This window comes from Mauremys mutica, chromosome 1 (genome assembly GCF_020497125.1).
Source record: "Mauremys mutica isolate MM-2020 ecotype Southern chromosome 1, ASM2049712v1, whole genome shotgun sequence".
Classification (NCBI taxonomy): Eukaryota; Metazoa; Chordata; order Testudines; family Geoemydidae; genus Mauremys; species Mauremys mutica.
The window spans coordinates 57,332,678-57,355,649 of NC_059072.1; the positions used below are offsets into that span (position 1 = coordinate 57,332,678).

Here is a 22,972-nt window from a genome sequence, read left to right on the forward strand (position 1 = left end):
AATTGAAGCCTATGCCCCACACCATGTCTCTAAGTAACTGTTACCTTAGCTGATGTTTTGGCTAAAATGTCCTGCAGCTCCATGATTTTCTGTACAAGTCCATGGAAGTCATTACAAGTTGGGCAGGCTGGAATTACAAACACTACATTTGTTACATTTGTCAAATTGTATATACAATAGGTTCAATCTATACAAGTCACAGCTGAGAACAAATACATTGGAGCTCAAGGTTTTAAGAGAGCTTGCAGGACAAAAATGAAGCAAGAAGCACACCTTTGATTCTATGGTGTAAGAACTTATAGACTTACTGCGATTAAGATCTGGGCACTGAGAAATAAATCCTTGAGGCATGACAAGTAGTTGCACATCTTGCATTATGCCCTGTGTGCAAGTGGAGATAGAAAAGAAAGAAGAGCTGGCATTATTTTTACCTGTCAAAATAATATTCCACAGCAATGTTCACCACATAAAACTTTTAGAGCTCACACAGAAAAACTGCATGAAAAAACCACTGTTTATGAATACAATACTTCTTATTTGCACCCACTGTGGTGATGGGAGAGCAAAGAGTAAGTAGAATAGATAGCTGTACATGTACACACATACTGAACCATTTTTAAAGGCATATGATTAAATGTCAAGATGTAATTAAATGACAAGAGTCTGGTTGTTTTGAATTCATTGTTATTTTTAGTTACCCATTGAAGAAAAGCTTGAAAATGACCTTTAAAGCAACTTAAAAATTAATTTCCAGTTTCAGTGTCTTTGAAACACTGTTTTAAATAAAATGCAAATGTTCACTGAACTACTGTTGTCAAACAGAAGTGAAGATTAAAGAAACTTGAGTCATGAAAAACAGATTCAGACAGGCATTTCATGATTTTGATATGGATCTTTTCATATAGCATACCTAATTTAGAGAAGCAACATATCTATTCTACAGCTACAGAGGAGCATCTTGACAATTTAGGGTAACAGGACGTTTAGCATGAAATTCAAATATGCCAGCTGGAAATGACCTGTTTCACCCAGAAGGACAGATCACATGTTTACAGGCAGAATTCACATACATCCTTAGTCATTAAGATATAATTGGCAGCCACTTTGCTGCTCTCCTAAAGCAAAGGCCAAACACAATTTAGAAATTAACCATCCTATCACACACACTGCAGATATCCCTTTCATCTACCCTTCCTTCTATGCCTTACACTGATCTTCAAAACTCATTCTTAAAAGAAATGCAATGAACTGGCAATGAATTACAACAGGATTTATAGTGCTATGAAGAAAATGTATCAAAACATTGTGGGCTCAATCCTAATTGAAGGCCAAATCCCACACTGATTCAGCAGAAGCAAGTTTAGGTTCAAAACCAAATAAAACCCTAGACCAGGAACTTCATAAGTGATCCAAGATTTTGGGGGCCTCATTTTTTTGGCTATCTAATATGAAACACCTTAAAAGGGCCTGATTTTCAGAAAGTGCTGGGCATACACTTTCAGAAAACCAAGTCCCTAGGCACCCAAACCTACTAGTCATTTATTAAAATCTTGGGCTACAAGTCTGGAGAGATTTACACTATGTTCAATATTTTTGTTTTCAGTTTAACCATCTGTAATATCATATATTGAACAATCAATAAGATCAACGTATTTTGGATGGATTGGCGCTACTATTCCTTGCTGAATTTCATTTAATTTGGCTTTTCTCAGTAAGAAAAAAATCTCATGGTATTTTGACTCATCTAGACTTTCTTGACAAACAACTAAAATAAACCAAAAGGCAACTACAGATGGTGTATTTCATTTTACACCTTGATGTGTGTGCATGTTCCATCACAGTCCGAGACATTTCAGAAAATGGATGAGTATCATGTAAAGGCTTGAAAAGGTAGAAATAAATACATGATAATCTAAAAACTGTATTAGTCATAAGCAAATACAGAAAATTAAGTGAGTTTTGGAGCAATATAAGCAATCGTGGAAGGGCTCACTCACCCTTGGAGCAACCCCTTGAGTCACTGCAAGCTGTTGCCACTATCTTTGGCTCCAGCATCTCCTGCCGGCCAGCTGCCTCTGGCCCCAGGTCCTGTGGCTCAGCCCTCCAGTCAAAACAGCTAAATTCAGACCCCTTCTGGGTATCATAAACAAGCCCTCACAAAATCCAAAGAAAACTGAATAGTTCTCCTATCCTCTTTGGCTACTGTGGTCTTTTCTTCTCTACTTACAAATCCTATCTCAAGGCTTCCCTCGCAGAAGCCTACATTGCCCCATCATGTGCTGTCCTCAGTCTCTCTGTCTATGTAACCTAACCCTGGGCTTCGCTCAGCCAGAGAAACCGGTCTTCTCTGCTGTCTCTTCCCACAAGTAGCTCCTTCAGGCTACTTATTACAACTTAGCTCCATCTCCCCTCAGGTTGGGAGCCAATTAGCTCCTCTCCTCCCCAAGTGCAAAGCCTGATTAATTGGGTGCTTTTGCCAGCCTTGCAGGTGATGGGATTAAGCCCCATTACACAAATCTCTCAAGGTAGTGCCCATCAGGACTCTCTCTACCCGTCACAGTACGGGGCCCTGCAGTTGCCTCCTCTAAGTAGTACTCAGATAAACAAACAATTTTTATAATCTAGCATGTCTTCAGAACGTCCCTTCCAGGATTCTCTATCTTGGAGTGTATCTGCAGGGCCTCTTTGGCAGCCGTTCATCTCTCTTGAAATTCCCAGATCTGTTTACTCTCCCTGGACAGTCCGGCCTCTTGTGATTGCCCTTTGGGTGCCGGGGCAGGGTCCACGATTGAAGCAACTTCTATTTCCTCATTCAGAGCATCCATTCCCCATGAACCCACCCAATCCAATTCCTTTTCTGCAGGGGCCTCTTCATGGCTTTCAGAGGTTGGGGCACCTTTGTCACATATTTCCATGTTCTCAGAGCAGCCAGCTCCCATTTGTGTTGCTGCCAACAATTCTTTTCATATGCCAGCTCTAGTCTTGTCCAAATCTGTTCTTGCTCTTGTTATGTGGCCTTTTCTATTATTTTCTGTCATTAGGGTTGCCAATTTTGTTTGGATGTATTCCTGGAGGTTTCAATCACATGACAAGCTTTAATTAAAGATAGATCTTTAATTCCTGGAGACTCCAGGACAATCCTGGAGCATTGGCAACCCTATCTGTCATGAGGTTTTCACCTCCTCCAGCTCTTGGTTTGCCTTGTGCAATTGTGTTTCTAGGGCCTGTAGCTGGCTTGACGTCTCTTATTCAAATCTCTCAACTACATTTCCCCAGTCCTTTGAGTACTCGGCCCTGTCTCTAGGCCACCTGGCCCAACAACCTGTGTCCAGATGAGAGTTGCCTTATGGTTAATTTGTTCATGTGATATCCCTTCTTAGGGACAGGGATAGGGCTGGGAAATTAGGCCAGTGTCTCCCTACAATTATGGGCAAGGAGAGGTTTCTCAATATACCAACTCTCAGCTTGTACCTCTGTTTTTGCAGTTGGGAGTCTACTCCCTCAAACCAGTGTCCAACCACACCTGGAGTCAATCAGTCCTCTCATTTCACATCTAAACACATAAGCAGTTCCGGTAAGCTGGAGCATGCCTCCTACTGAGGCAACATGCCAAATCACAGACTTTCCTGTAGTAACAATACACTCCATGAAAGGGTAATCCTTTCTTTTGTGACCTAGTTGACCACACCCAAAACACACCACCATATTCTCCTGACAGATTCCTGGGTGCTTGGTGATGACTTAGGTCCCACTCCCTCTTCTGGTTTCTTAGATACCAGATTGCCTAAGAACTTCTCTTCACATATGTCTCCCTTGCCATCTCAAAATCAGGGTTCTCTGTTACCCTGCTTTCCTTGGAAGAGTCCCCTTGAACTAACCCCTTGTTTGGGTGGTTCAGTATTATCTGTTTTCATGTAGGCCTCTGCTCTTTCAGTGGCCTCATCAGTAGAAGTCAAAATCTCCAGACCCAACTTTGGGCTCTGGCAGACAAGATCCTTAGAAATTGTTCTAATATTACACCACCTTGTCTAAAGAGAGCATGTCTGGGTGTAACTGTCATGTGGCCAGGACCCGTAAATGCTGTGCTGCCACTGTAGGGCATATCCCCTGGGGAAAGGCTCCATCCTAAACCAGTGTTGGTATGTTTCCGGGGTCAGTCCCAGGCTAACCAAAATGGCTTCTTTCACAATTCTGTCAGACCTACTCATCAGACAAAGCTCGGTAGGTTGCTTGAGCTTCTCCTGAAGGGAATGGGGACAATCAAGCTGCCCTAAAGGATTTGGCCCACCCTGCTGCAGTTGCTACACTCTCAAAAGTGCTCAAGAAGGCCTCTGGGTTGTTACCTGGGCCCAATTTTGCCAGGCCGGGAACTGGTCTGGCAGAACTTTCTTCTCCTGAAACTACCCAGGGCCCTGGGATCCACTTCTCTAGGCACTGCAGGAAACGTTCTTGCTGAGCCTATTGAGCCTCTTGCCATTGTTGTTGCCCTTATAATAGACACAACAAGAGAGCATGTGTCTGCTCCTGTTGCACTGCCAGCATGTGAAGAAGCTCCTCCATGTTCCCCAATGGAGGGAAAAAAGGCTTTCATCTGTCCATATGCTCCCCACTTTTAAGATAGTTGGTATCTCCCTCCTTTCTCATAAGGTGGGTGTCTCCACAACCCCAAGTCTGGTACCAATATATGGCAGGGCTCACTCACCCTCAGCACACACCCTTTAATCAGTGCAGGGTGTTGCCACTCTCTTCGGCTCCAGTGCCTCCTGTCGGCCACCTGCCTCGAGCCCCAGGTTTTCTGTGGCTCAGCCTCTGGCCAGATCACCTAAGTTCAGACCACTGCCAGGGTATCATAAACAAATCCAAATGAAACTGAGTAGTTCTCCTACCATCTTGGGCTATTATAGTCTTTTCTACTCTATTTACAAATCTTATCTCAAGGTTTTCCTTGCAGGAGCCTACACTGTGCCTGTAGTGTGCAGTCCCCGTTCTCTTTGTCTGGCTACTTTAACCCTGAGCTTCTCCCAGCCAGAGATACCTGTCTTCTCTGTTGTCTCTCCCCTAAATTGAGCTCCTTCCATCTACCTATTACAGCATAGTTCTGCCCCCTCTGGCTGGGAGCCAGTTAGCGACTCACCTCTCCAGGTGCAAAACAAGACCAATTGGGTGCCTTCACTAGCTTTGCAGGGGATGGGGGTTAAGTCCCATTACAGTAATCGTTAATAATTTTTAATTGATTTTGTTTACTTAAGTCAAGAATGTCACTTTTCAGTGGATTCTGCCCTCTGTGGACTTGGTCACCTCTCAGCCATTTAACAAGGAGATTGGCATTTAATATAAAGAAGGAAAAATATACTGAATTTAAAAAACAGATACAGGGCTCGGTTTTCAAAATGGAGTGCCTGATGGGACATCCATTCCATATCTCACACTCACTTGGGATTTAAATACACACTTAGGCATGGAAAACGTGTGTTTACACATCCAATGCTGATTTCAGCACCAAAGGCAGGACTTGCATTGAAAATTAAAATCATAGTGTTTTATCCAAGATTTAAAAATTAGCAAGGCAGATTTGGCCAGGACACAGGACCCAGGATCCAAAGTACCCTAACCTTCAGGGCTTCAAGTACCAGAACATCCTTGTGGAGACAGGGCTGCAGTGCTGCTAGGTGTCTGAAACTTCTGCTCTGCATGGGACCCCCCCCAGCCAACCCACAAAATGAGAGAGGTCAAACCAGGGACAGGGAGTGTGGCCAAGGAGTCATCGAATATGAATTAAGCATGACCATAAATCTTAACATTTTCTAGTCCAAATGCAAAAACGTACTTCTTCAACCTTGCTTTCCCATATAGCAACATGTAGTAATATAGTCATTGTAAAGTTAAAATGCAAAATAAAACACTTGTAACTATTCTCCCAGGAGAGGAAACTTTGTTCTCTTTACTGATGCTAATCACCTTAATTTCTAACCCTGGAAGATGCTCAGAGACCATGGTGAGAGGTATAATTTAAGAACCTAAACACAATAGAAGGATAATGGCAATGAGGACCGTGTATTGTATTGGAGTAGATAGCTCTTTCCTCTGGTGAAAACTATTCTGTGACAAAAAACATACATCTAACTGTGCAACAGGCAATACAGTCCCTATTCTGTTAACTCCGAGGAGCCCCTTTCACCTTGGTCATCGATCATGCCCCTCTTAAATGGCTAACTGGCTCTCTAGCCTTACTTATTCACAATACACCATAATTTGGCAGCAGCCCAACTGAACGCAGGTTTCTTTGCTCATGGGGATTGTGGCTCCTGACACACATGCAGTGGATCTCACTTTGGTGTAAGGAAGTGTGTGACAGGATGCATGATGGTTGTGGTAACTTATTTTCAACTCTAACTAATAAAGATTGGCTCCTGATGACAATTCCTTGCTGATCACAGCAGTTTCATTCCAGATGAGTAACCCGACCAGCTGATTCAGCACATGGTCCAGGCATCCTCCTCTGTGGAACCTTTTACAAACTCCTGGTGGCAAGATAAACCTTACTTGTCCCAGGCAAACCCCTGGGAGGAAGATGGTGGAGTGAGGATCCTCTCACCTCCCATGAGGGTGAATCCCTCTGGAGCACAAAGGCCTGCATTGGTGCTGAAGGATGAAATTTGCCTGCCCCTATGCCAAGTAGTATGTTCTGCTTAAGGGAACTGGACCAACAGCATCCTCACATGATAAATCCTTTATGTACCACAGTATTTAAAATATTTCCACTGCTTCAGATATAGAGGGAACACTATTGCCATTTTACCTACGTTCAGTCTTTTCCTCTCAGGGAAAGCCTACCTTAAAATAACCATGTGCGTTATTCCTCTGTCCCAACCAAAATGCTGTACCCAAAGGTAAATCCATGTAGGGCTTTTCCACAACCCTTTCATAAATTCTGTTAAGAAACAATAGAAGAAATAAACCTCAAATGGTTATAATTTCATTTATTACTGAGCAGGAATGCTCCAGACTACTACTTATTAATATGAAATATCACTCTTCACTTACCTATTACAGTCCACATGTAAAATCAAGTGTGAGGCACTGATTGCTAAGGAAAGCCTGTGCCACTTATCATCTGCCAAAATGTACGGAAACACTTCTGTGTGTGAGCGATGGCCGCCTGAACGGTAATGCAACCTGATTTCATTTCGATGTCCACTGCTCTCCAGTTCCAAGTACCTACACCAAAAACGCAGCATTGAGTCATTAAGCATTCATATCAGGACAGGAGAATGCAACATTGCATATAATGTGGTGGCTGATTATCATATATGAATGATTAACAGGAGGAAGAAACCAAGAGAAGGAGGCCCTCAGTCAGAGTGAAAATAGAGACTCTGCAATTTTCTCTTTAAATAACTCTTTTAGGAGCAGAATGCAGCCTTCATGCAGGTGTGTCAGATCTCAAGAAGAATTCCACTAACATCATCAAATTAGATCTCATCTGTTGCTCTTTAAACACCAATGTGTTCCTTAACATAGTACCATCTTTCTATTATTAAAATAATCTGATTCAGAACCACACAAAATCCAGCACACTATCCTCAGATAGTGGGCAGAGTATCCTGGAGACACACAGGCACACTAAACACAATGAAGACAACACCAAGTGCTGTGAGTGGAACTATTACCCATCATCAGGACTACTGGGGTAGTAATAAGCAAGCAAGAACTGAGGCTGGATATTGCCCTCTTGCTTTAGGATATACTGTGACATCCCTTTGCATTATTCATAATCACAGTTTTTGCCAAAGAACTGGAGATGAAGAAATGCTAGGCCCTTCTGAACTCACATACGCTTGGTACAATACAGCATTATATGTATACCAAAGTTGGGTGAATTTGAGCACAGACAAGCTGGAGATGCAGCTGTAGGTGGATTTAAAAGCTCATGGTCCAACCCATACCAGGATAGACAGAGTTACTCCCTGCCTATCCTGAGAAGTAGGCCTCTTCTAGTACGCAAGCAACTGCCTAACAAATCATCCTGGGAAGGGAAGGGCATGCTCACTCCTTGCTCAGGTCCTATGAAGCCACTTATTGCTACACCCTGCAAAAGGGAGCTAAGGGTGGAATGATGGTAACGGTGGGAAGGGGCAATCAAAGCCTGAAAAAAGTATCTGTGTATGCTGTACCACCAATACATGTGTTTTATGCAGCAGTGTGGGAGTCAAGTATATATTTCGTTTCCAAGCCAGAAGTAACTGATCTTACAAAACCCAGACAAATATCTATTAACAAACCTATGCAAATGTATGACCCTTTTAATACCTGCTGCAGATCCACAGCTACTGGCTGGTACAGACCACGCCACTAGCAGTAGGAGTAAGAGAAGGCCCAGGAAAACCTTCCTAAACTCATCAATCAGTACTGCCTGCCCCACGCATTCAAAAATCACAAGCCAGGTTTAAAAACTGGTTTAAACATCATGAGATTTTTTAAAAGAATAAAATTTGGAATTAATTTGTTTTCTGGGTTTTGAATCTTTACTGTTCACATTTTCAAGCTTTTGTCTGAAACCATGAGACCTAGAAACCTTTTTTTTTTAAACAAAATCTGGGATTCTCCAATAACCACATAAATCCAGGAGCCGTCACTTTAAGGGGGGGGAAATACTAAATATCATGAGAGTTGCAATAAGATGACAAGAGCTGGCAAGCTCCCTTTTTTTCTGTAAAGATTGATGGAATGGTTGTGGTTTGATACCATGTGTGTAGTTCTGTTTGTTTGCTTGTTTTGTTCTAATAAGACAAATGTTTTTCTAAAGTACAGGCAGGATAAGGAATTTAGTTTGCAAGGTGGGTGAGAGGAGACAAAATAAGTGAGTAAAAATAATCTTTTATGACCCCTGTTTCAAGGGAGGGGCTCAAATCACATCGCTCCTTTCTTTTAGCTTTTATTATCGTTAAATGTGCCCTGCAATAGCATCAAAACAGTTACCTTTTGCAAAACTGGCAAAAGTCATGTTCCCTTTCCTCCCCATAAAGAGTAGTTCAGCATGTTCTAATCTCTGCATTAACAAAGCAGTTAACTGACATCAGCAATCAAATTTACAATCTACAATAATTTACCTCCTTGTGGCCCAACAATCATTTTTGCATTGGCAAGAAACGTAAACTAACTGAAGGCTCAGCTGCAAAGAAAACGGGCAATAGTGACAGGGCATCAGTCAACTTAACAACCTCCTTCATAACTCATGCTTAAAGGATAAAAATAAGGTCACTCCTGATCAAACGAAGAGGTTGAACATATTGTACAGCTCTTTCAGCAACCGATCATAGCTCTAAACCTGAGCAAGAGAGATAGGAATATGTTAAAAGATCATCTCTTAGAATATATAAGTGTCTGATCCTGCTCCCTTGGAAGTCGATGGGAAAACTGCCTTCCATGGAAGGAGGACCAGGCCAAATGCATAAAAACTTTAAAAAAAAAGAAAAAAATAAGTATATTAGTTGTAAAATAAACAACCATTTTGCTGTTTGGTGTATTGAGGACTACATTGGAATTACAAGCTATCACTTTAAGGGTATGTCTATACTGCACCCTCCTTATGGCGGTGAGTAGAATACATACACAGCATGCCACCCAAGCACGGTATAAATAGCAGTGTAGACAGTGAGGCACTGCTTAGGCAAGTAGAATAGACATGCCACAACCTTAGGGTATGTACCCTACACGTCTCTCTACATGCCCAAGCAGTGCCTCCCCTGTCTACACTACTAAAATTGCTGCCTCCTTGCTGCTGGGGCCTTTCCCCACTGCCAGAGACTGTGGCAACAGTCTGCTTTTCACTGTGGCATGTACCCACTTACCCTACATGGTGCTGCCAGTGGCGTGAGGTGTACAGGTACCTTAAGAGTGAGAGAGTTTCTTGGCCCTGCTTGCAGGCTAGGGGGGCTCTGTAAGGAAATATGCAATCTGGGCCTAGCATCAGTCTGGAAAGGGCCAGCTTAAAGCAAGGTGGGCTGAGTTGTGCCATAGAGCCTTAGGGGCAACATGTTTTCTCTTTCTCCGTTTTTGGGTTCTGGTGTGTTATCATTCTGAATTCTAAGAAATAAAGTAGCTTTATATTGCAACTGCCAGTAACAGTGTTTATGTTTTTTTATCTAACTTCTTCGTGTGTATGCTGTGAACATAACACTTACACAGATAGGCTAGAAGAGGGTTTGCTGGGGAATATTTGGTTCTTGGAACTTACGTGAAATTTTTGGCAAGTGATGGAGTCTGGCAGAGAAAAGAAGGAAACATGGGGTCAGCCCACAGCATTAAAGCAAGAACTTTTGACGGGATAAAGCATGAGGTTGGAATTTGGATTTGCAGCCTTCTGGATAAAACATGAACTGCAGTTCAGGACTCCTGGTTCTATTTTCAATTCTGTCACTGATTCACTTTGAGAACTATAGGTAAACTCTCTGTTTACTAATCCATAACAAGAGTAAACCACTATTTATCTGCCTTACAGCAGGGCCTAATTAGTGTTTTTAAAAGCTCTTGGTGATTGTTAAACAAAAAGTATGCTGCTGTATCTAAATGTAGATGATTATCAGTTTCCACCATCTTGCTGTTATTTTTCATGACTACAAAAATAATAAAGGCCCAAGCAAAGTCTTCCAGTGAGTAAACACTTACCAGTAACAACAATGTAACTTTAAAAACTCAGTTTATAATCCAGCTGGAAACAAACATGCTATCAGCAAGGGTAAAAGCCAGCCGTACAAACGATTATTAATTTACGAGGGTGAGTCATGGCACCCAACATAAGGGCGGGGAGCCACTGTCCTCCATCTTGTCATTATCACACAGTTTATCTTAAAAGTTCAAAAATTGAAGAAAAAAAAAAAAGCACCATTGAGAGAATAATAGTTTATTGTTCACAAACAATGTATAGAAGCATCAGGGAAACACAGTGACAGAAGCAGCTGAAACAGCCCCACTTTAAGCATGAACTAATGTTATGAAACTGAGACACAGGGGAGGGATTGGGGTGTTAATCATTTTATCTCATATCAGATTCACCACAGAGTGGGCCAGATCCTCAGCTGGTCTAAGCTGACTTAACTCCATTGAATTCAATAGACCTATGCTGATCTACATCAGTTGAGGTTCTCTAAAGTATATAAGGGATAGAATGTCCTCAAGATCAGGGGCATCATTTCAGAAAAAATTCAGGGGGCCTGGGAGCGGGGGTCAGATGTGTCAGGATAAAGAACACCATATGTGATTATATTATATCCTGCAAAGTTGGGGCAGAGGGAGTGTAAGACATAATGGAGCATACAGCTCTATGAAAAGTCAGGGGGGCAAGGGCATACCAAGGTGGGGCGGGGGGACTGCCCTCCCTTTAACCCATAGAAAATGATGCCCTGCTCAAGATGGGCAAATATAATTAGTGATGGAAATGTAAGGCCAAATTTTGCACAAAAAGAAACCACAGTAACTTCTGTTAACTTCAGAAGGAGCACACATGAATATGGCAGATTTGGGCTGTGATTCTCACAGATGCTCTCCCACGCCTATAGAAAAGTAAACTAAACCTCAGTAAATCAACTTGGATAACGGGTAACACAGTGACAAAAATATTCTAAATGTCTCTGCTGTGCTAAGGAGTTCTAAATGTGTAGGGGAGGCAAATGACTGCTGGTAAGGGGGTATACATTTCCATTCTGTGAGCCAGCTGTTCTCCAAGGCAGATTTACTTCCAGGGAGAGCAGGAGGTGGTTTGTACTGCTGGCCTCTCCCAAGGATTCTGCTGAAGGAAGGCTCCATAGGAACCTCATCAGCTGAACTAGTGCATCCCTTTTCCTGTACCCACAGCCCAGATTCATAGATTCTAAGACCTAAAGCAGTGGATCTCAAACTTTTGTATTGGTGATTCCTTTCACACAACAAGACTCTGAGTGCGACCCCCGCTTATAAATGAAAAACACTTTTTTTTATATTTAACACTATTATAAATGCTGGAGTCAAAGCAGGTTTGGGGGGGTGTAGTCTGACAGCTTGTGACCCCCCTCCCCATGTAATAACCTTGTGACCCCCTGAGGGGTAACAACCCCCAGTTTGAGAACTCCTGGGCTAAAGGGACCATTGTGATCATCTGGTCTGACCTCTTATGTAGCATAGGCCATAGAACTGCCCTAAATAATTCCTAGAGTAAAACTTTTAGAAAAACATTCAATCTTGGTTTTAAAATTGTCAGCAATGGAGAATCCACCACAACCCATTGGTCCAATGGTTAATTACTCTCACCATTAACAATTTACACCTTATTTCCAATCTGATTTTATCTAGCTTCAACTTGCAGCCATTAGATCTTGTTAAACCTTTCTCTGCTACATTGAGGAGTCCATTACTAAATATTTGTTCTCCATGTAGGTACTTAGATTATGTCTACACTGCAATGTAAGCCCAGGGTTAGTGGGACTTGAGTCATCTGACCCTGGGTTAGAGAACCCAGAGCTTGAGTATCTACATTGATTGTTTACCTTAGGTTAAGAATTTTCTATCCCAGGCTCGAACCTGGGGCTCAGATGTCCACCCTGCAGCATGAAGTCCCAGACTCCGTAGTGCCCACCTGAAATGTGGCCCATCTAGCCCTCTGACTGTGGTGCACTGTGGGAAAACTTGACTGTCCATCCTGCACATGACAGGATGTCTGAACAGCCAGCCAACACATCCTGCCAAGCAGTCATTTTGGTCAGTGCACTCCCAGCTACCACAGCCAGCAACATGGAGGAGGCACTTCTCTTTGTTGCGCTTTAACTTCTGTGTCAGGAAATGGGCAGAACTTTCGTAAGGTGCTGGTGGACATTTTGGCAGTGTTTTCTGGCCCATCAAAGGCACCTGACACAGCTTATGATGGAGCAGGAGGAGTACCCAGGCAAGGCAGACTCAAACTTCTGGGGCAGGTCCACAAGTACAGACTGGTGGGATCACATAGTCATTCAGACCTGGGATGACCAGCAGTGAGTCCAGAACTTTCACATGAAGAAAGCCACATTTCTGGAGCTTTGTGAGCAGCTTGACCCAACTTTCCAACATAAAGTCACACATACGAGACCACTCTAGCAGTCCAGAAGCATGTTGCTGTAGCCATGTGGAAGTAGGCTATCCCAGACTGCTTCAGATCCATTGCAATCCAGTTTGGTGCTGGAAAGTCGACTATGGTTAAAGTGGTTGCAGAGGTTTCTGAGACAATCAGGCATGTGGTTTACCCCAAAGTGGTAGGTATAAAAGATATTGCTGAAGTAATTGCTGGCTTTGAGAGAACGGGGTTTCCAAACTGTGCTGGGGACATTGATGGGACTCGTCTGTTCTCCTCAGGGAGCACATAAACCACAAAGGGCACAACTCCACTGTTATCCAGGCCCTCATGGACCACAGAGAGCAATTTATGAATTTCAGTGTGGGTTGCACTGAAAAGGTTCATGATGCCAGGGTTTTCCACCAATCAGGAGTCTATATTCATGGACAGGCTGGAACACCATTCACAACAAATGACATTATCAATGGAATTACTGTCGCACCACCAGCACATTTCTGAACAAAATGTCAAACCCCAGTCTCATAGACTCATAGCCTTTAAGGTCAGAAGGGAAGATTATGATCGTCTAGTCTGACCTCCTGCACAACGCAGGCCACAGAATCTCACCCACCCACTCCTGTAACAAACCCCTGACCTACGTCTGAGCTACTGAAGTCCTCAACTTGTGGTTTAAAGACTTCAAGGTGCAGAGAATCCTCCAGCAAGTGACCCGTGCCCCACGCTGCAGAGGAAGGCGAAAAACCTCCAGGGCCTCTGCCAATCTGCCCTGGAGGAAAATTCCTTCCCAATCCCAAATATGGCGATCAACTAAACCCTGAGCATGTGGGCAAGACTCACCAGCCAGACACCCAGGAAAGAATTCTCTGTAGTAACTCAGATCCCACCCTGTCTAGTGTCCCATCACAGGCCATTGGGCATATTTACTGCTAACAGTCAAAGATCAATTAATTGCCAGAATTAGGCTATCCCATCATACCACCCCTTCCATAAATTTATCAGTCTTAGTCTTGAAGCCAGATATGTCTTTTGCCTCCATTGCTCTCCTTGGAAGGCTATTCCAGAACTTCACTCCTCTGATGGTTAAAAACTTTTGTCTAATTTCAAGTCTAAACTTCCTGATGGCCAGTTTATATCCATTTGCTCTTGTGTCCACATTGGTACTGTGCTTAAATAATTCCTCTCTCTCCCTGGTATTTATCCCTCTGATATATTTATAGAGAGCAATCATATCTCCCCTCAGCCTTCTTTTGGTTAGGCTAAACAAGCCAAGCTCTTTGAGTCTCCTTTCATAAGACAGGTTTTCCATTCCTCAGCTCATCCTAGTATCCCTTCTCTGTACCTGTTCCAGTTTGAATTCATCCTTCTTAAACACGGGAGACCAGAACTGCACACAATATTCCAGATGAGGTCTCACCAGTGCCTTGTATAACGGTACTAACACCTCCTTATCTCTACTGGAAATACCTTGCCTGATGCATCCCAAGACCGCATTAGCTTTTTTCACAGCCATATCAAATTGGTGGCTCATAGTCATCCTGTGATCATCCAATACTCCGAGGTCCTTCTCCTCCTCTGTTACTTCCAAGTGATGTGTCCCCAGTTTATAACAAAAATTCTTGTTATTAATCCCTAAATGCATGACCTTGCACTTTTCACTATTAAATTTCATCCTATTTCTATTACTCCAGTTTATAAGGTCATCCAGATCTTCCTGTAGGATATCCCAGTCCCTCTCTGTGTTGGCAATACATCCCAACTTCATGTCATCCGCAAACTTTATTAGCACATTCTCACTTTTTGTGCCAAGGTCAGTAATAAAAAGATTAAATAAGATTGGTCCCAAAACCGATCTCTGAGGAACTCCACTAGTAACCTCCTTCCAGCCTGACAGTTCACCTTTCAGTATGACCCACTGTAGTCTCCCCTTTAACAAGTTCTTTATCCACCTTTAAATTTTCAGATTGATCCCCATCTTTTCCAATTTAGCTAATAATTCCCCATGTGGAATTGTATCCAATGCCTTACTGAAATCAAAGTAAATTAGATCCACTGCATTTCCTTTGTCTAAAACAGTGTTTCTCAAACTGGGCCACCGCTTGTGTAGGGAAAGCCCCTGGCGGGCCGGGCCAGATTGTTTACCTGCCCCGTCCGCAGGTCCGGCCGATTGCAGCTCCCACTGGCCTTGGTTTGCCCCTGCAGGCCAATGGGAGCTGCTGGAAGCAGCGGCCAGTAAGTCCCTCGGCCCGCACTGCTTCCAACAGCATAGAACCAAGAACTGATCCATGCAGGACCCCACTGGAAACACCCATTGATGATAATTCCCTATTTTGAGACCTATAAGTTACCCAGTTTTTAGTGTGTGCCATGTTAATTTTATATGTTCTAGGTTTTTTTAATCAAAATGTTGTGCGGTACCAAGTCAATTACCTTACAGAAGTCTAAGTATATTACATCAACACTATTACCTTTATCAACCAGACTTGTAATCTCATAAAGAAAGATATCAAATTAATTTGACAGGATCTATTTTGCATAAACCTGTAATTATTTGCATTAATTAGATTACCCTCCTTTAATTCTTTATTAAGCAAGGCCGACATTATCTGCTGCATTATCTTGCCTGAGATCATTGTCAGACTGACAGGCCTATAATTGCCCACATCATCCCATTTACCCATTTTAAAAATTGGCACAACAACATTAGCTTACTTCCAGTCTTCTGGAACTTCCACGGTGCTCCAAGATGTATTGAAAAATCAACATTAACGGTCTAGAAAGCTTCTCAGCCAGCTCTTTTAAACCGCTTGGATGGAAGTTATCTGGACCTGCTTATTTTAAAATGTCTAAATTTAGTAGTTTCTGTTTAATGTCCTCCAGAGAATGAAAAGAGGTTTATCGTCGCCATATGATGAGACTATATAATCTGTTTTCCCCCATAATATGGAACAGAAATATTTATTGAACATTTCTGTCTTTTCTGCATTATTATTGATAATTCTACCATTTCCATCTACCATGGTCCATCTATGGACCAATACCATTGTTAGGATTCTTTTTGTTACTATTTTTTTTAAATTGCTCCTTATTGTTCTTAATTCTGCTGGCTGTAGATTTCCACTTTATCTCTTTGCTTTCCTTATCAATTTTCTACAGTTCTACAATTACTAACTTCTGATTTATATTCATTACTATCAACTTCCCCTTTCTTCCATTTGTTGTGTACAGCTGCCTTCACTTTCCCTCTAAACCACAATGGTTTATTAAAACGCATGATCTTCTGTCTCAATTGTGGGATTGTGGCTTTGGGGGAAAAACTCATTAGGTGGTAGCAGGCCCTAGCGGAAGCTTTCAGTGGCAAGTCTTCCTCTGGGAAGACTTAACACCACTGGAAGCTGAGTGTATGGTGGAAGTTATAAAAGCCAACAGCAGGCTTGGATGCATTTTAAAATGGGAGATTTTAAATGGGGGAAATATTATAATAATACTCAGTCTTACACTAGGTATCTCCACTCTGGCTAACTGTGTCCATGGGAGGTCGCCTTATCTTATGATATTATAAAGGAGATTGAAAAGATTCAAAGAAGGGAAATGGAGATGGTTAGAGTTATGGTGAGACTTAAAGATATTTAAAAACTAGGATTAGATAGTCTGGAAAAGGGAAAATGCTGGGGATGAGGGTTTTTTAAAGTTATTAGGAGCATGTTATCTACTGCCTAAGATGAGTCCTGCTCCCCTATAAAAGTCAATAGAAATTTTGCCATTTACATCAATAGAAGTGGGATATGAGTGCATCAGAGGTGGGGAGACTCTGGCACCCTGTAGCAGCTGACCCACAGAGGATAATATCTATACTATGATTACAGACAGTTAATAAAAATTCGACTTTAGCTCAAAACACTTTAGACAAATATTTTGAAAGCCTAAAATTCCTGAGTTCTAGCTCCATTGAAAATAATTAAGTCTGTCATGCATAGATTCATACCAGGGATTTCCCTAAGTTATTCATATACATATATAATGTATAGTTAAAATCTATCAATTTACCCTTTTGACCCTTTCCTGTAATATGAAGAAAAGGAGAATACTCACTGAAATGAAAGGCAGTAAGTATAGAATAAATAAACTGAAATACGTCTGACAAAATGGGTATTCACCCATGAAAGCTCATGCGCCAATACATCTGTTAGTCTATAAGGTGCCACAAGACTCTTTGTTGCTTTTTACAGATCCAGACTAACATGGCTACCGCTCTGATTATTGAAATATTCCAGCTAGATTTTGAAATGGGTGGAATAGGTTGCTTGTGAGGTTCTAGAAGGAATCCACACCACCACATTCAGCACTGCACAGTTGGCTAAGTACATCAGTTCATTGTATTCCATGATGATACATGTGGCATGATAATGAGGCATTCAGGATGACAAAACCCTATTTTCCAATTAGTAGCTGGCACTTTAAGTGTTATGGAGGATTAAATATGGGCTTCTCTCACCTGCCCCCTCCCCTAAAACAGATAATGCATATAATCAAAACATCCTCATAGTCTAAATTCTAAATGCCAAGTATATAAGTAATATCTCATTAAAGTCCTTGTACTCATCTCTCACTACACTGTCACTTCGATTCAATGGCTTTGCCCTTTTCCTTGTCCTGCCTAGAGCACTATCCAGGGAAGAAATTACTTACAGTGAAGAAATGACTGACAGTTTAGCAAGACAGAGAAGAATATAATAATGGCCTTAGTTTTAATGGATAATTTCATAGCACCTACTGCAAGTGCAATGGGAGGAATGACGACCAATTCATTTTCTGCACCTATCCCTTGGTTATAGCATTTTTATCCAGGGACCTTAAAGACTGAGGGACCTTTGAGTGTTTCATTCCTTTTCTTCTCATTCCTCCCCACTCAGTCCATTTACCAAGATGTGTTTCCTCTCTGTGTATTTTTACTGTTGCAGTCCCACTGGCTCAAATGTTTCCTTCCTAAAGCCATCTACCCTGTCTTGCTTTCCAAAATTATAGGGTGAAGGGAAAAGAACGATTACATTTATCATATTAGGGGTTTTTTTAAAGTAGAAAAAAATGTACAACAAATATAAACTCTTCTACTCTCTGCGACAGCCTTCCCATGCCAAAATTTCCCCATTGTGGGACAGAAATTAGGGTAAGCAAAAAGCAGACAACATGGGATAAATCTTTCAACTCTTATTCAGGCAAACCTTCCCACTAAAGTCAAGGTAGTTTTGCTTGATTTTAAGGAATGAATAAGGACTAAAGGATCTGGCCTCATATGAACACTGCGGGACAGATTCTCAGCTGATATAAATCAACATATCTCCATTGGCTTGGATAGAACTATCCCAATTTACATCAACAGAGGGTCTGTCCCAGTCAATTAAACTGAAGTTGCTAGGAAGGTGTTTATAATGTGGTTGCATTCACCACCTAAAATAATTTACATCCTGTTGTCAAAATTTGTTTTTTCCATTGTCAAGAAGTATAAACTAACTGAAGGTTAGACTGCAAAGGAAAATAGGCAATAGTGACAGGTCATCAGTCAATTTAATAACATCCTTTACAACCAGTGGTTAAAGGATAAGGTCACTCCTAACTTGATAAACAGAATATAAACCAAGAATCTTTCAACTGACTTAAAAACATTTCCACCCAACCATGGATTAAAAGATGATTAAAAGATTTAAGCATAGACAATAATCTCAGAAACCAAGAAAAACAAGGGGCTCATTCATTCATGGGTAGAAGAAGGAACTCATCCAAACTGACATTACCCATAGTAGAAATTTTTTTGCTCACAGGATCTTCTTCAGCACTACAAAAATAAGAATCAGTGTGAATGAAAAAAGCAAAGAAATTATCCTTTTAAGACACCTTTTGAAGATATATACAAACCCAATCAAAAAGAAAACTAGGTTGGCCCCAGTCGGATTCTAAATTTCTAGGTGAAACCAATGAAAAAGCAACAGATAGCTTTTGAACACAACAGTTTGAGGGCTTCACACTTACAGCACATAGACAGCAATTGAGATCTACTGACAAAATAATTATGGTACAATACAACATTCCTGTATTTTAGCAAAGAATACCAATATCCCAAAGGCTAGCAACACACATTGTTTTGGAGAACAGAAATGGACTGGTCCTTTTTGGCATGGGGTAACTAACAAACGGCTTTAATATTCTAATAACGAGCCTAAGTTATTGCTTTTTCAGCGCCTACCCTGGAACCTTTTAGAGTACTGAATAAAAACAAAGAAAAACACAGCACCCAAAGATGATGTGAATGTTGAATCCTGAGAGCTTTTCTCTTTCAATGGAAGCCAATGTCTCTGTGATGGCAGAAGAAAAGGCACTACACAATGTAAATTTAGAAATATAGGCAGTATCACACTGGAAAAACAAGGAACCTTTAGCTCTTGAACCATGTTACAGAGGGCTAAATGATACAGTGACTTAATTATTTTGTTATTAATCATATTTATTATGGTAGTGTCTAAAAACCAACCCTATTGTACTACACACCATACAAAACACTGCATCACAGACAGGCCCTGCCGCAAAGAACTTGCAGTCTAGTTAGACAAGACAGACACAGGATCGGGGAAGAGATATAACACACAAGCAGCACGAACAACACAATAGTGGCAAATGTCATGTGAGTTCCATGGTTTTGGGGGAGTAGGTTTACTTCAGACAGGATAAGTTAAACAGAAAGAAAAATGTAGAGAATGGGAAGAGCAGCACAAGGCAGGGGAGGATCAGAGGGGCAGGTGCGGAATGGAGCTGAGGTGAAGAAAGTGTGAGGAAGAGGAAGAGAGAGATGGTTGGAGCAAACAGCCAATCACAGTGCAGGACAGAGAAAGTCCAGTCAAAACTGCAGCAGTCTCTTTTTTGGCTGCTTCTGCCCCTACTGGCTGGAGTCTCTGGCTTAATGCTCTGGGTTCACCTCTGGCAACCTGTGTCCAAATATGGATTAATCCACAGGTGAAATCACTTTCATGGTCTCAGACAATTCCCTGGTGGACACTGTAATAGGTCTAAAAACACTACATAAAATGGCACAATTCAGTACATGTGGCAGTATACAGTCTGGAGAGGCCAACGACTGTGAAAACAGAAGTTGTTTAAGGCAGGAATGAAATACATCAGCAGAGATATACACTGAAGCTTGGGGAATGCCTGGCTTTGCTATTACATAGATTTCAGTGCTTCATCTCGTGGTATTAAAAACATTAAATGAAGAAAAGAATGGTTAAACTAAAATCAAATGATTCTATCTGTTAAGGCCTTCGATATGCAGAAACGAGATAAATGAATACATTTGTAGCATTTGTCCATATAGCCATAAAGTGAGGAAAAGGCTTATTACATCTTCTCATTGTAGCCAATTAAATGAAAATCTATGATGGAGCATTGGGACCTAACCTATAATAGAATCCTGCCACTGATTAAAATTATCAAATTGCTGATTCATTCATCTGGAAGAAGCTGAAAGATTAATTCAAAAGTCAGGTGAAGAGGCAGACAGCAAGAGCTCAGCAATCAACATTTAACAGTGCCTGTATTCTCTTGGCTAAGGGGAGGAAGATGGCAACCTTCACATAATGTGTACAAGATGCATACATCTAATGGAACAAACCAGCAGACCTCGTTTACATAACAACTGGCTCCCATAGGAATCTATCTTGGCACTCTTTAATATTTATATCAATGACACGCCATTGGCCCAGTCATGGAAATTTGGATATGCAGGTGATCTTGTGCTCACCATCCAAGCAAACACTTTAATCCAAGTGGAATGCATGCTCACAGATCTGACAAAACTGGTGGAGTACTACTGGTTATGGAAACTGACTAAAACCTCAAAAAATAGTTGTCTTCACATTCCACCTGAGCAACCACCATGCAAAGAAATACCTCAATGCCACTTACTGTGACATCAAACTCAAGCATGAGGATTTCCTGAAAGATTTTTGGGTGGTTCTGGCTCACAGCCTCACATACCACCAATATCTGACAAAGACCGCTGCCAAGATAAAGGCTAGGAACAAAATAATCCACAAACTAGTCAGGATCAGCTGCTCACCCATTGTTGGCAACCACCTCGGCGCGCATATTCTCAACAGCTTAATATTGTGTACTGACAAGAGTAGATAGTGTACATATGAAACTTTTTAACATGCAATTGAATGCTGCTATGAGAACTCTCACAGGCAGAACTCTCTCCATCCCCTCCAAAGAGAAGCAGCAATAATACAAGAATACAACCGTGTGATAATAAACCCAGACTTGCCCATCTACGACAATCTCAAACCCCCACCCCCCAAGATGCCACTTTAATTTAGAACTCCTTTTGGTTACTAACCAAAGCTCTCAACACCTTTGGACTATCACTAAAAGACTAGCGGTGGAGGCTGTGGGGAAACAACAGGGTCAAGAATCAAGACCTGATTATGGATCCCACAGACCAACCACCCAGGTTCACCATGCCACTTAACATCTGGATCACAGCGAATGGCATCAGAACCTAATATGGGTGTTGCAATTACCTACTACACAAGTGGAAAATGAAGACTAGGCCAATATGTGAATGTGGAGAAGACATCCAAATCATGGAACATCTAGTGAACCGCTGGCCCTCTAAGATCCTTCTCTGAAGGGACAGCCTTGATTCATTCCACGTCACCAGAAACCATAGCGTGAATTACAAGCTTGGATGTCAACCTTTAATGTTGCTTTTCAAGCTGCTATGTGAACAAAGATGACAACAACTTTGGTCACATCATTCAAAATATTTAGTCTTATTGTAAAATAAAATCAATTTTCAGCAGTGCATGTACAGTCCAGATTATTTCCTCAGTTAAAGTTAGCATTTGTAACTGAAATGTCTCAGCTACCTATAACAGTACATGAATGTTCACAAAGACAGGTATTTAGCTGCCTGGAACTCAGCTATATGATTATAGTTCTGAAATTCTGATTTACTGACACTAAAATAGCTTTTTTCCTAAAGTACAACCTCTGAACTGCATCCAGGATTGCCATTTTCTGAACTCTCCAGTCATTTCAGGTCAGTGGGAAAAAAGGACTAATCATGGGTGCAAGTAGGGAGATCAGAAAGTAACAGCTAACAGATATTTTTAGATAGTTCCGCTTTAAAATCAGCTTAAACCAATTTGAAAGTAGAAAATATCAGACAAAACATAGTCACCATAGAAGGGGAAGGAAGGAAGAAATTTAAACACTGAGAACTTCAGTTGCCAGCTAAAAGAAAAATGAAAGCATGTCATTCCCTTTAGCTGACAAAACAACAGAAGATGACCATATACCTAATACATCCCTCTGAAAGCTGTGATTAGAACCTTACACGGTGACAGCCACAAAGGACAGCTACATCAAGTATCCGTGTCTCTGATCCTGCATTCAGATCCACACAGGCCTCTGCTTGTGTCTGTATGAAGCCCCTCTGATATCAATAGGATTGTACAGGCTTAAGGATTCATCCACATGAATCCAAATGCAGGATGGAGGTCCAAAAGTGCAGTCACAGTGGGAATGATCCTGTCTGGTGCTGAGTGCCCTTAGTTTCCATAGTGGTCAATACTAGATGAGGGCAGTCAGCATCTCAGGAAGTATGCAGAAACTTGCAGGACTGGACCCACTCTAGAAGTCCTAAGAAGTGGTGCCCTACAAAATAGTACCGGCAAAAGAGAAAAGAAAGAGTTGAAAACAACGCTGGTCTGGATATGATGGAATAAATCAAGGAAACCATCTAAAATAGCTAAAGAAAAAATAAATCATAAAATCAAATGGTAATAAACAATTGGGGCAAATCCATAGCTGGTGTAAATCAACATATCTCTAGTGATGTCA

General features: G+C 41.5%; 1 protein-coding gene across 1 annotated transcript in view; it reads right to left on the minus strand.

Annotated features, from left to right (window-relative positions):
- Positions 1–22,972, minus strand: part of NELL2 (neural EGFL like 2) — a 230,561-nt gene that overhangs the window by 175,293 nt on the left and 32,296 nt on the right. Inside the window, exons 4-7 of the mRNA XM_044998981.1 lie at positions 7,045–7,218; positions 6,835–6,931; positions 309–381; positions 45–127 (exon numbers count right to left, since the gene is read on the minus strand). Of these exons, the coding sequence (XP_044854916.1) occupies positions 45–127; positions 309–381; positions 6,835–6,931; positions 7,045–7,218 (427 nt within the window). The remainder of the gene's footprint in view (positions 1–44; positions 128–308; positions 382–6,834; positions 6,932–7,044; positions 7,219–22,972) is intronic.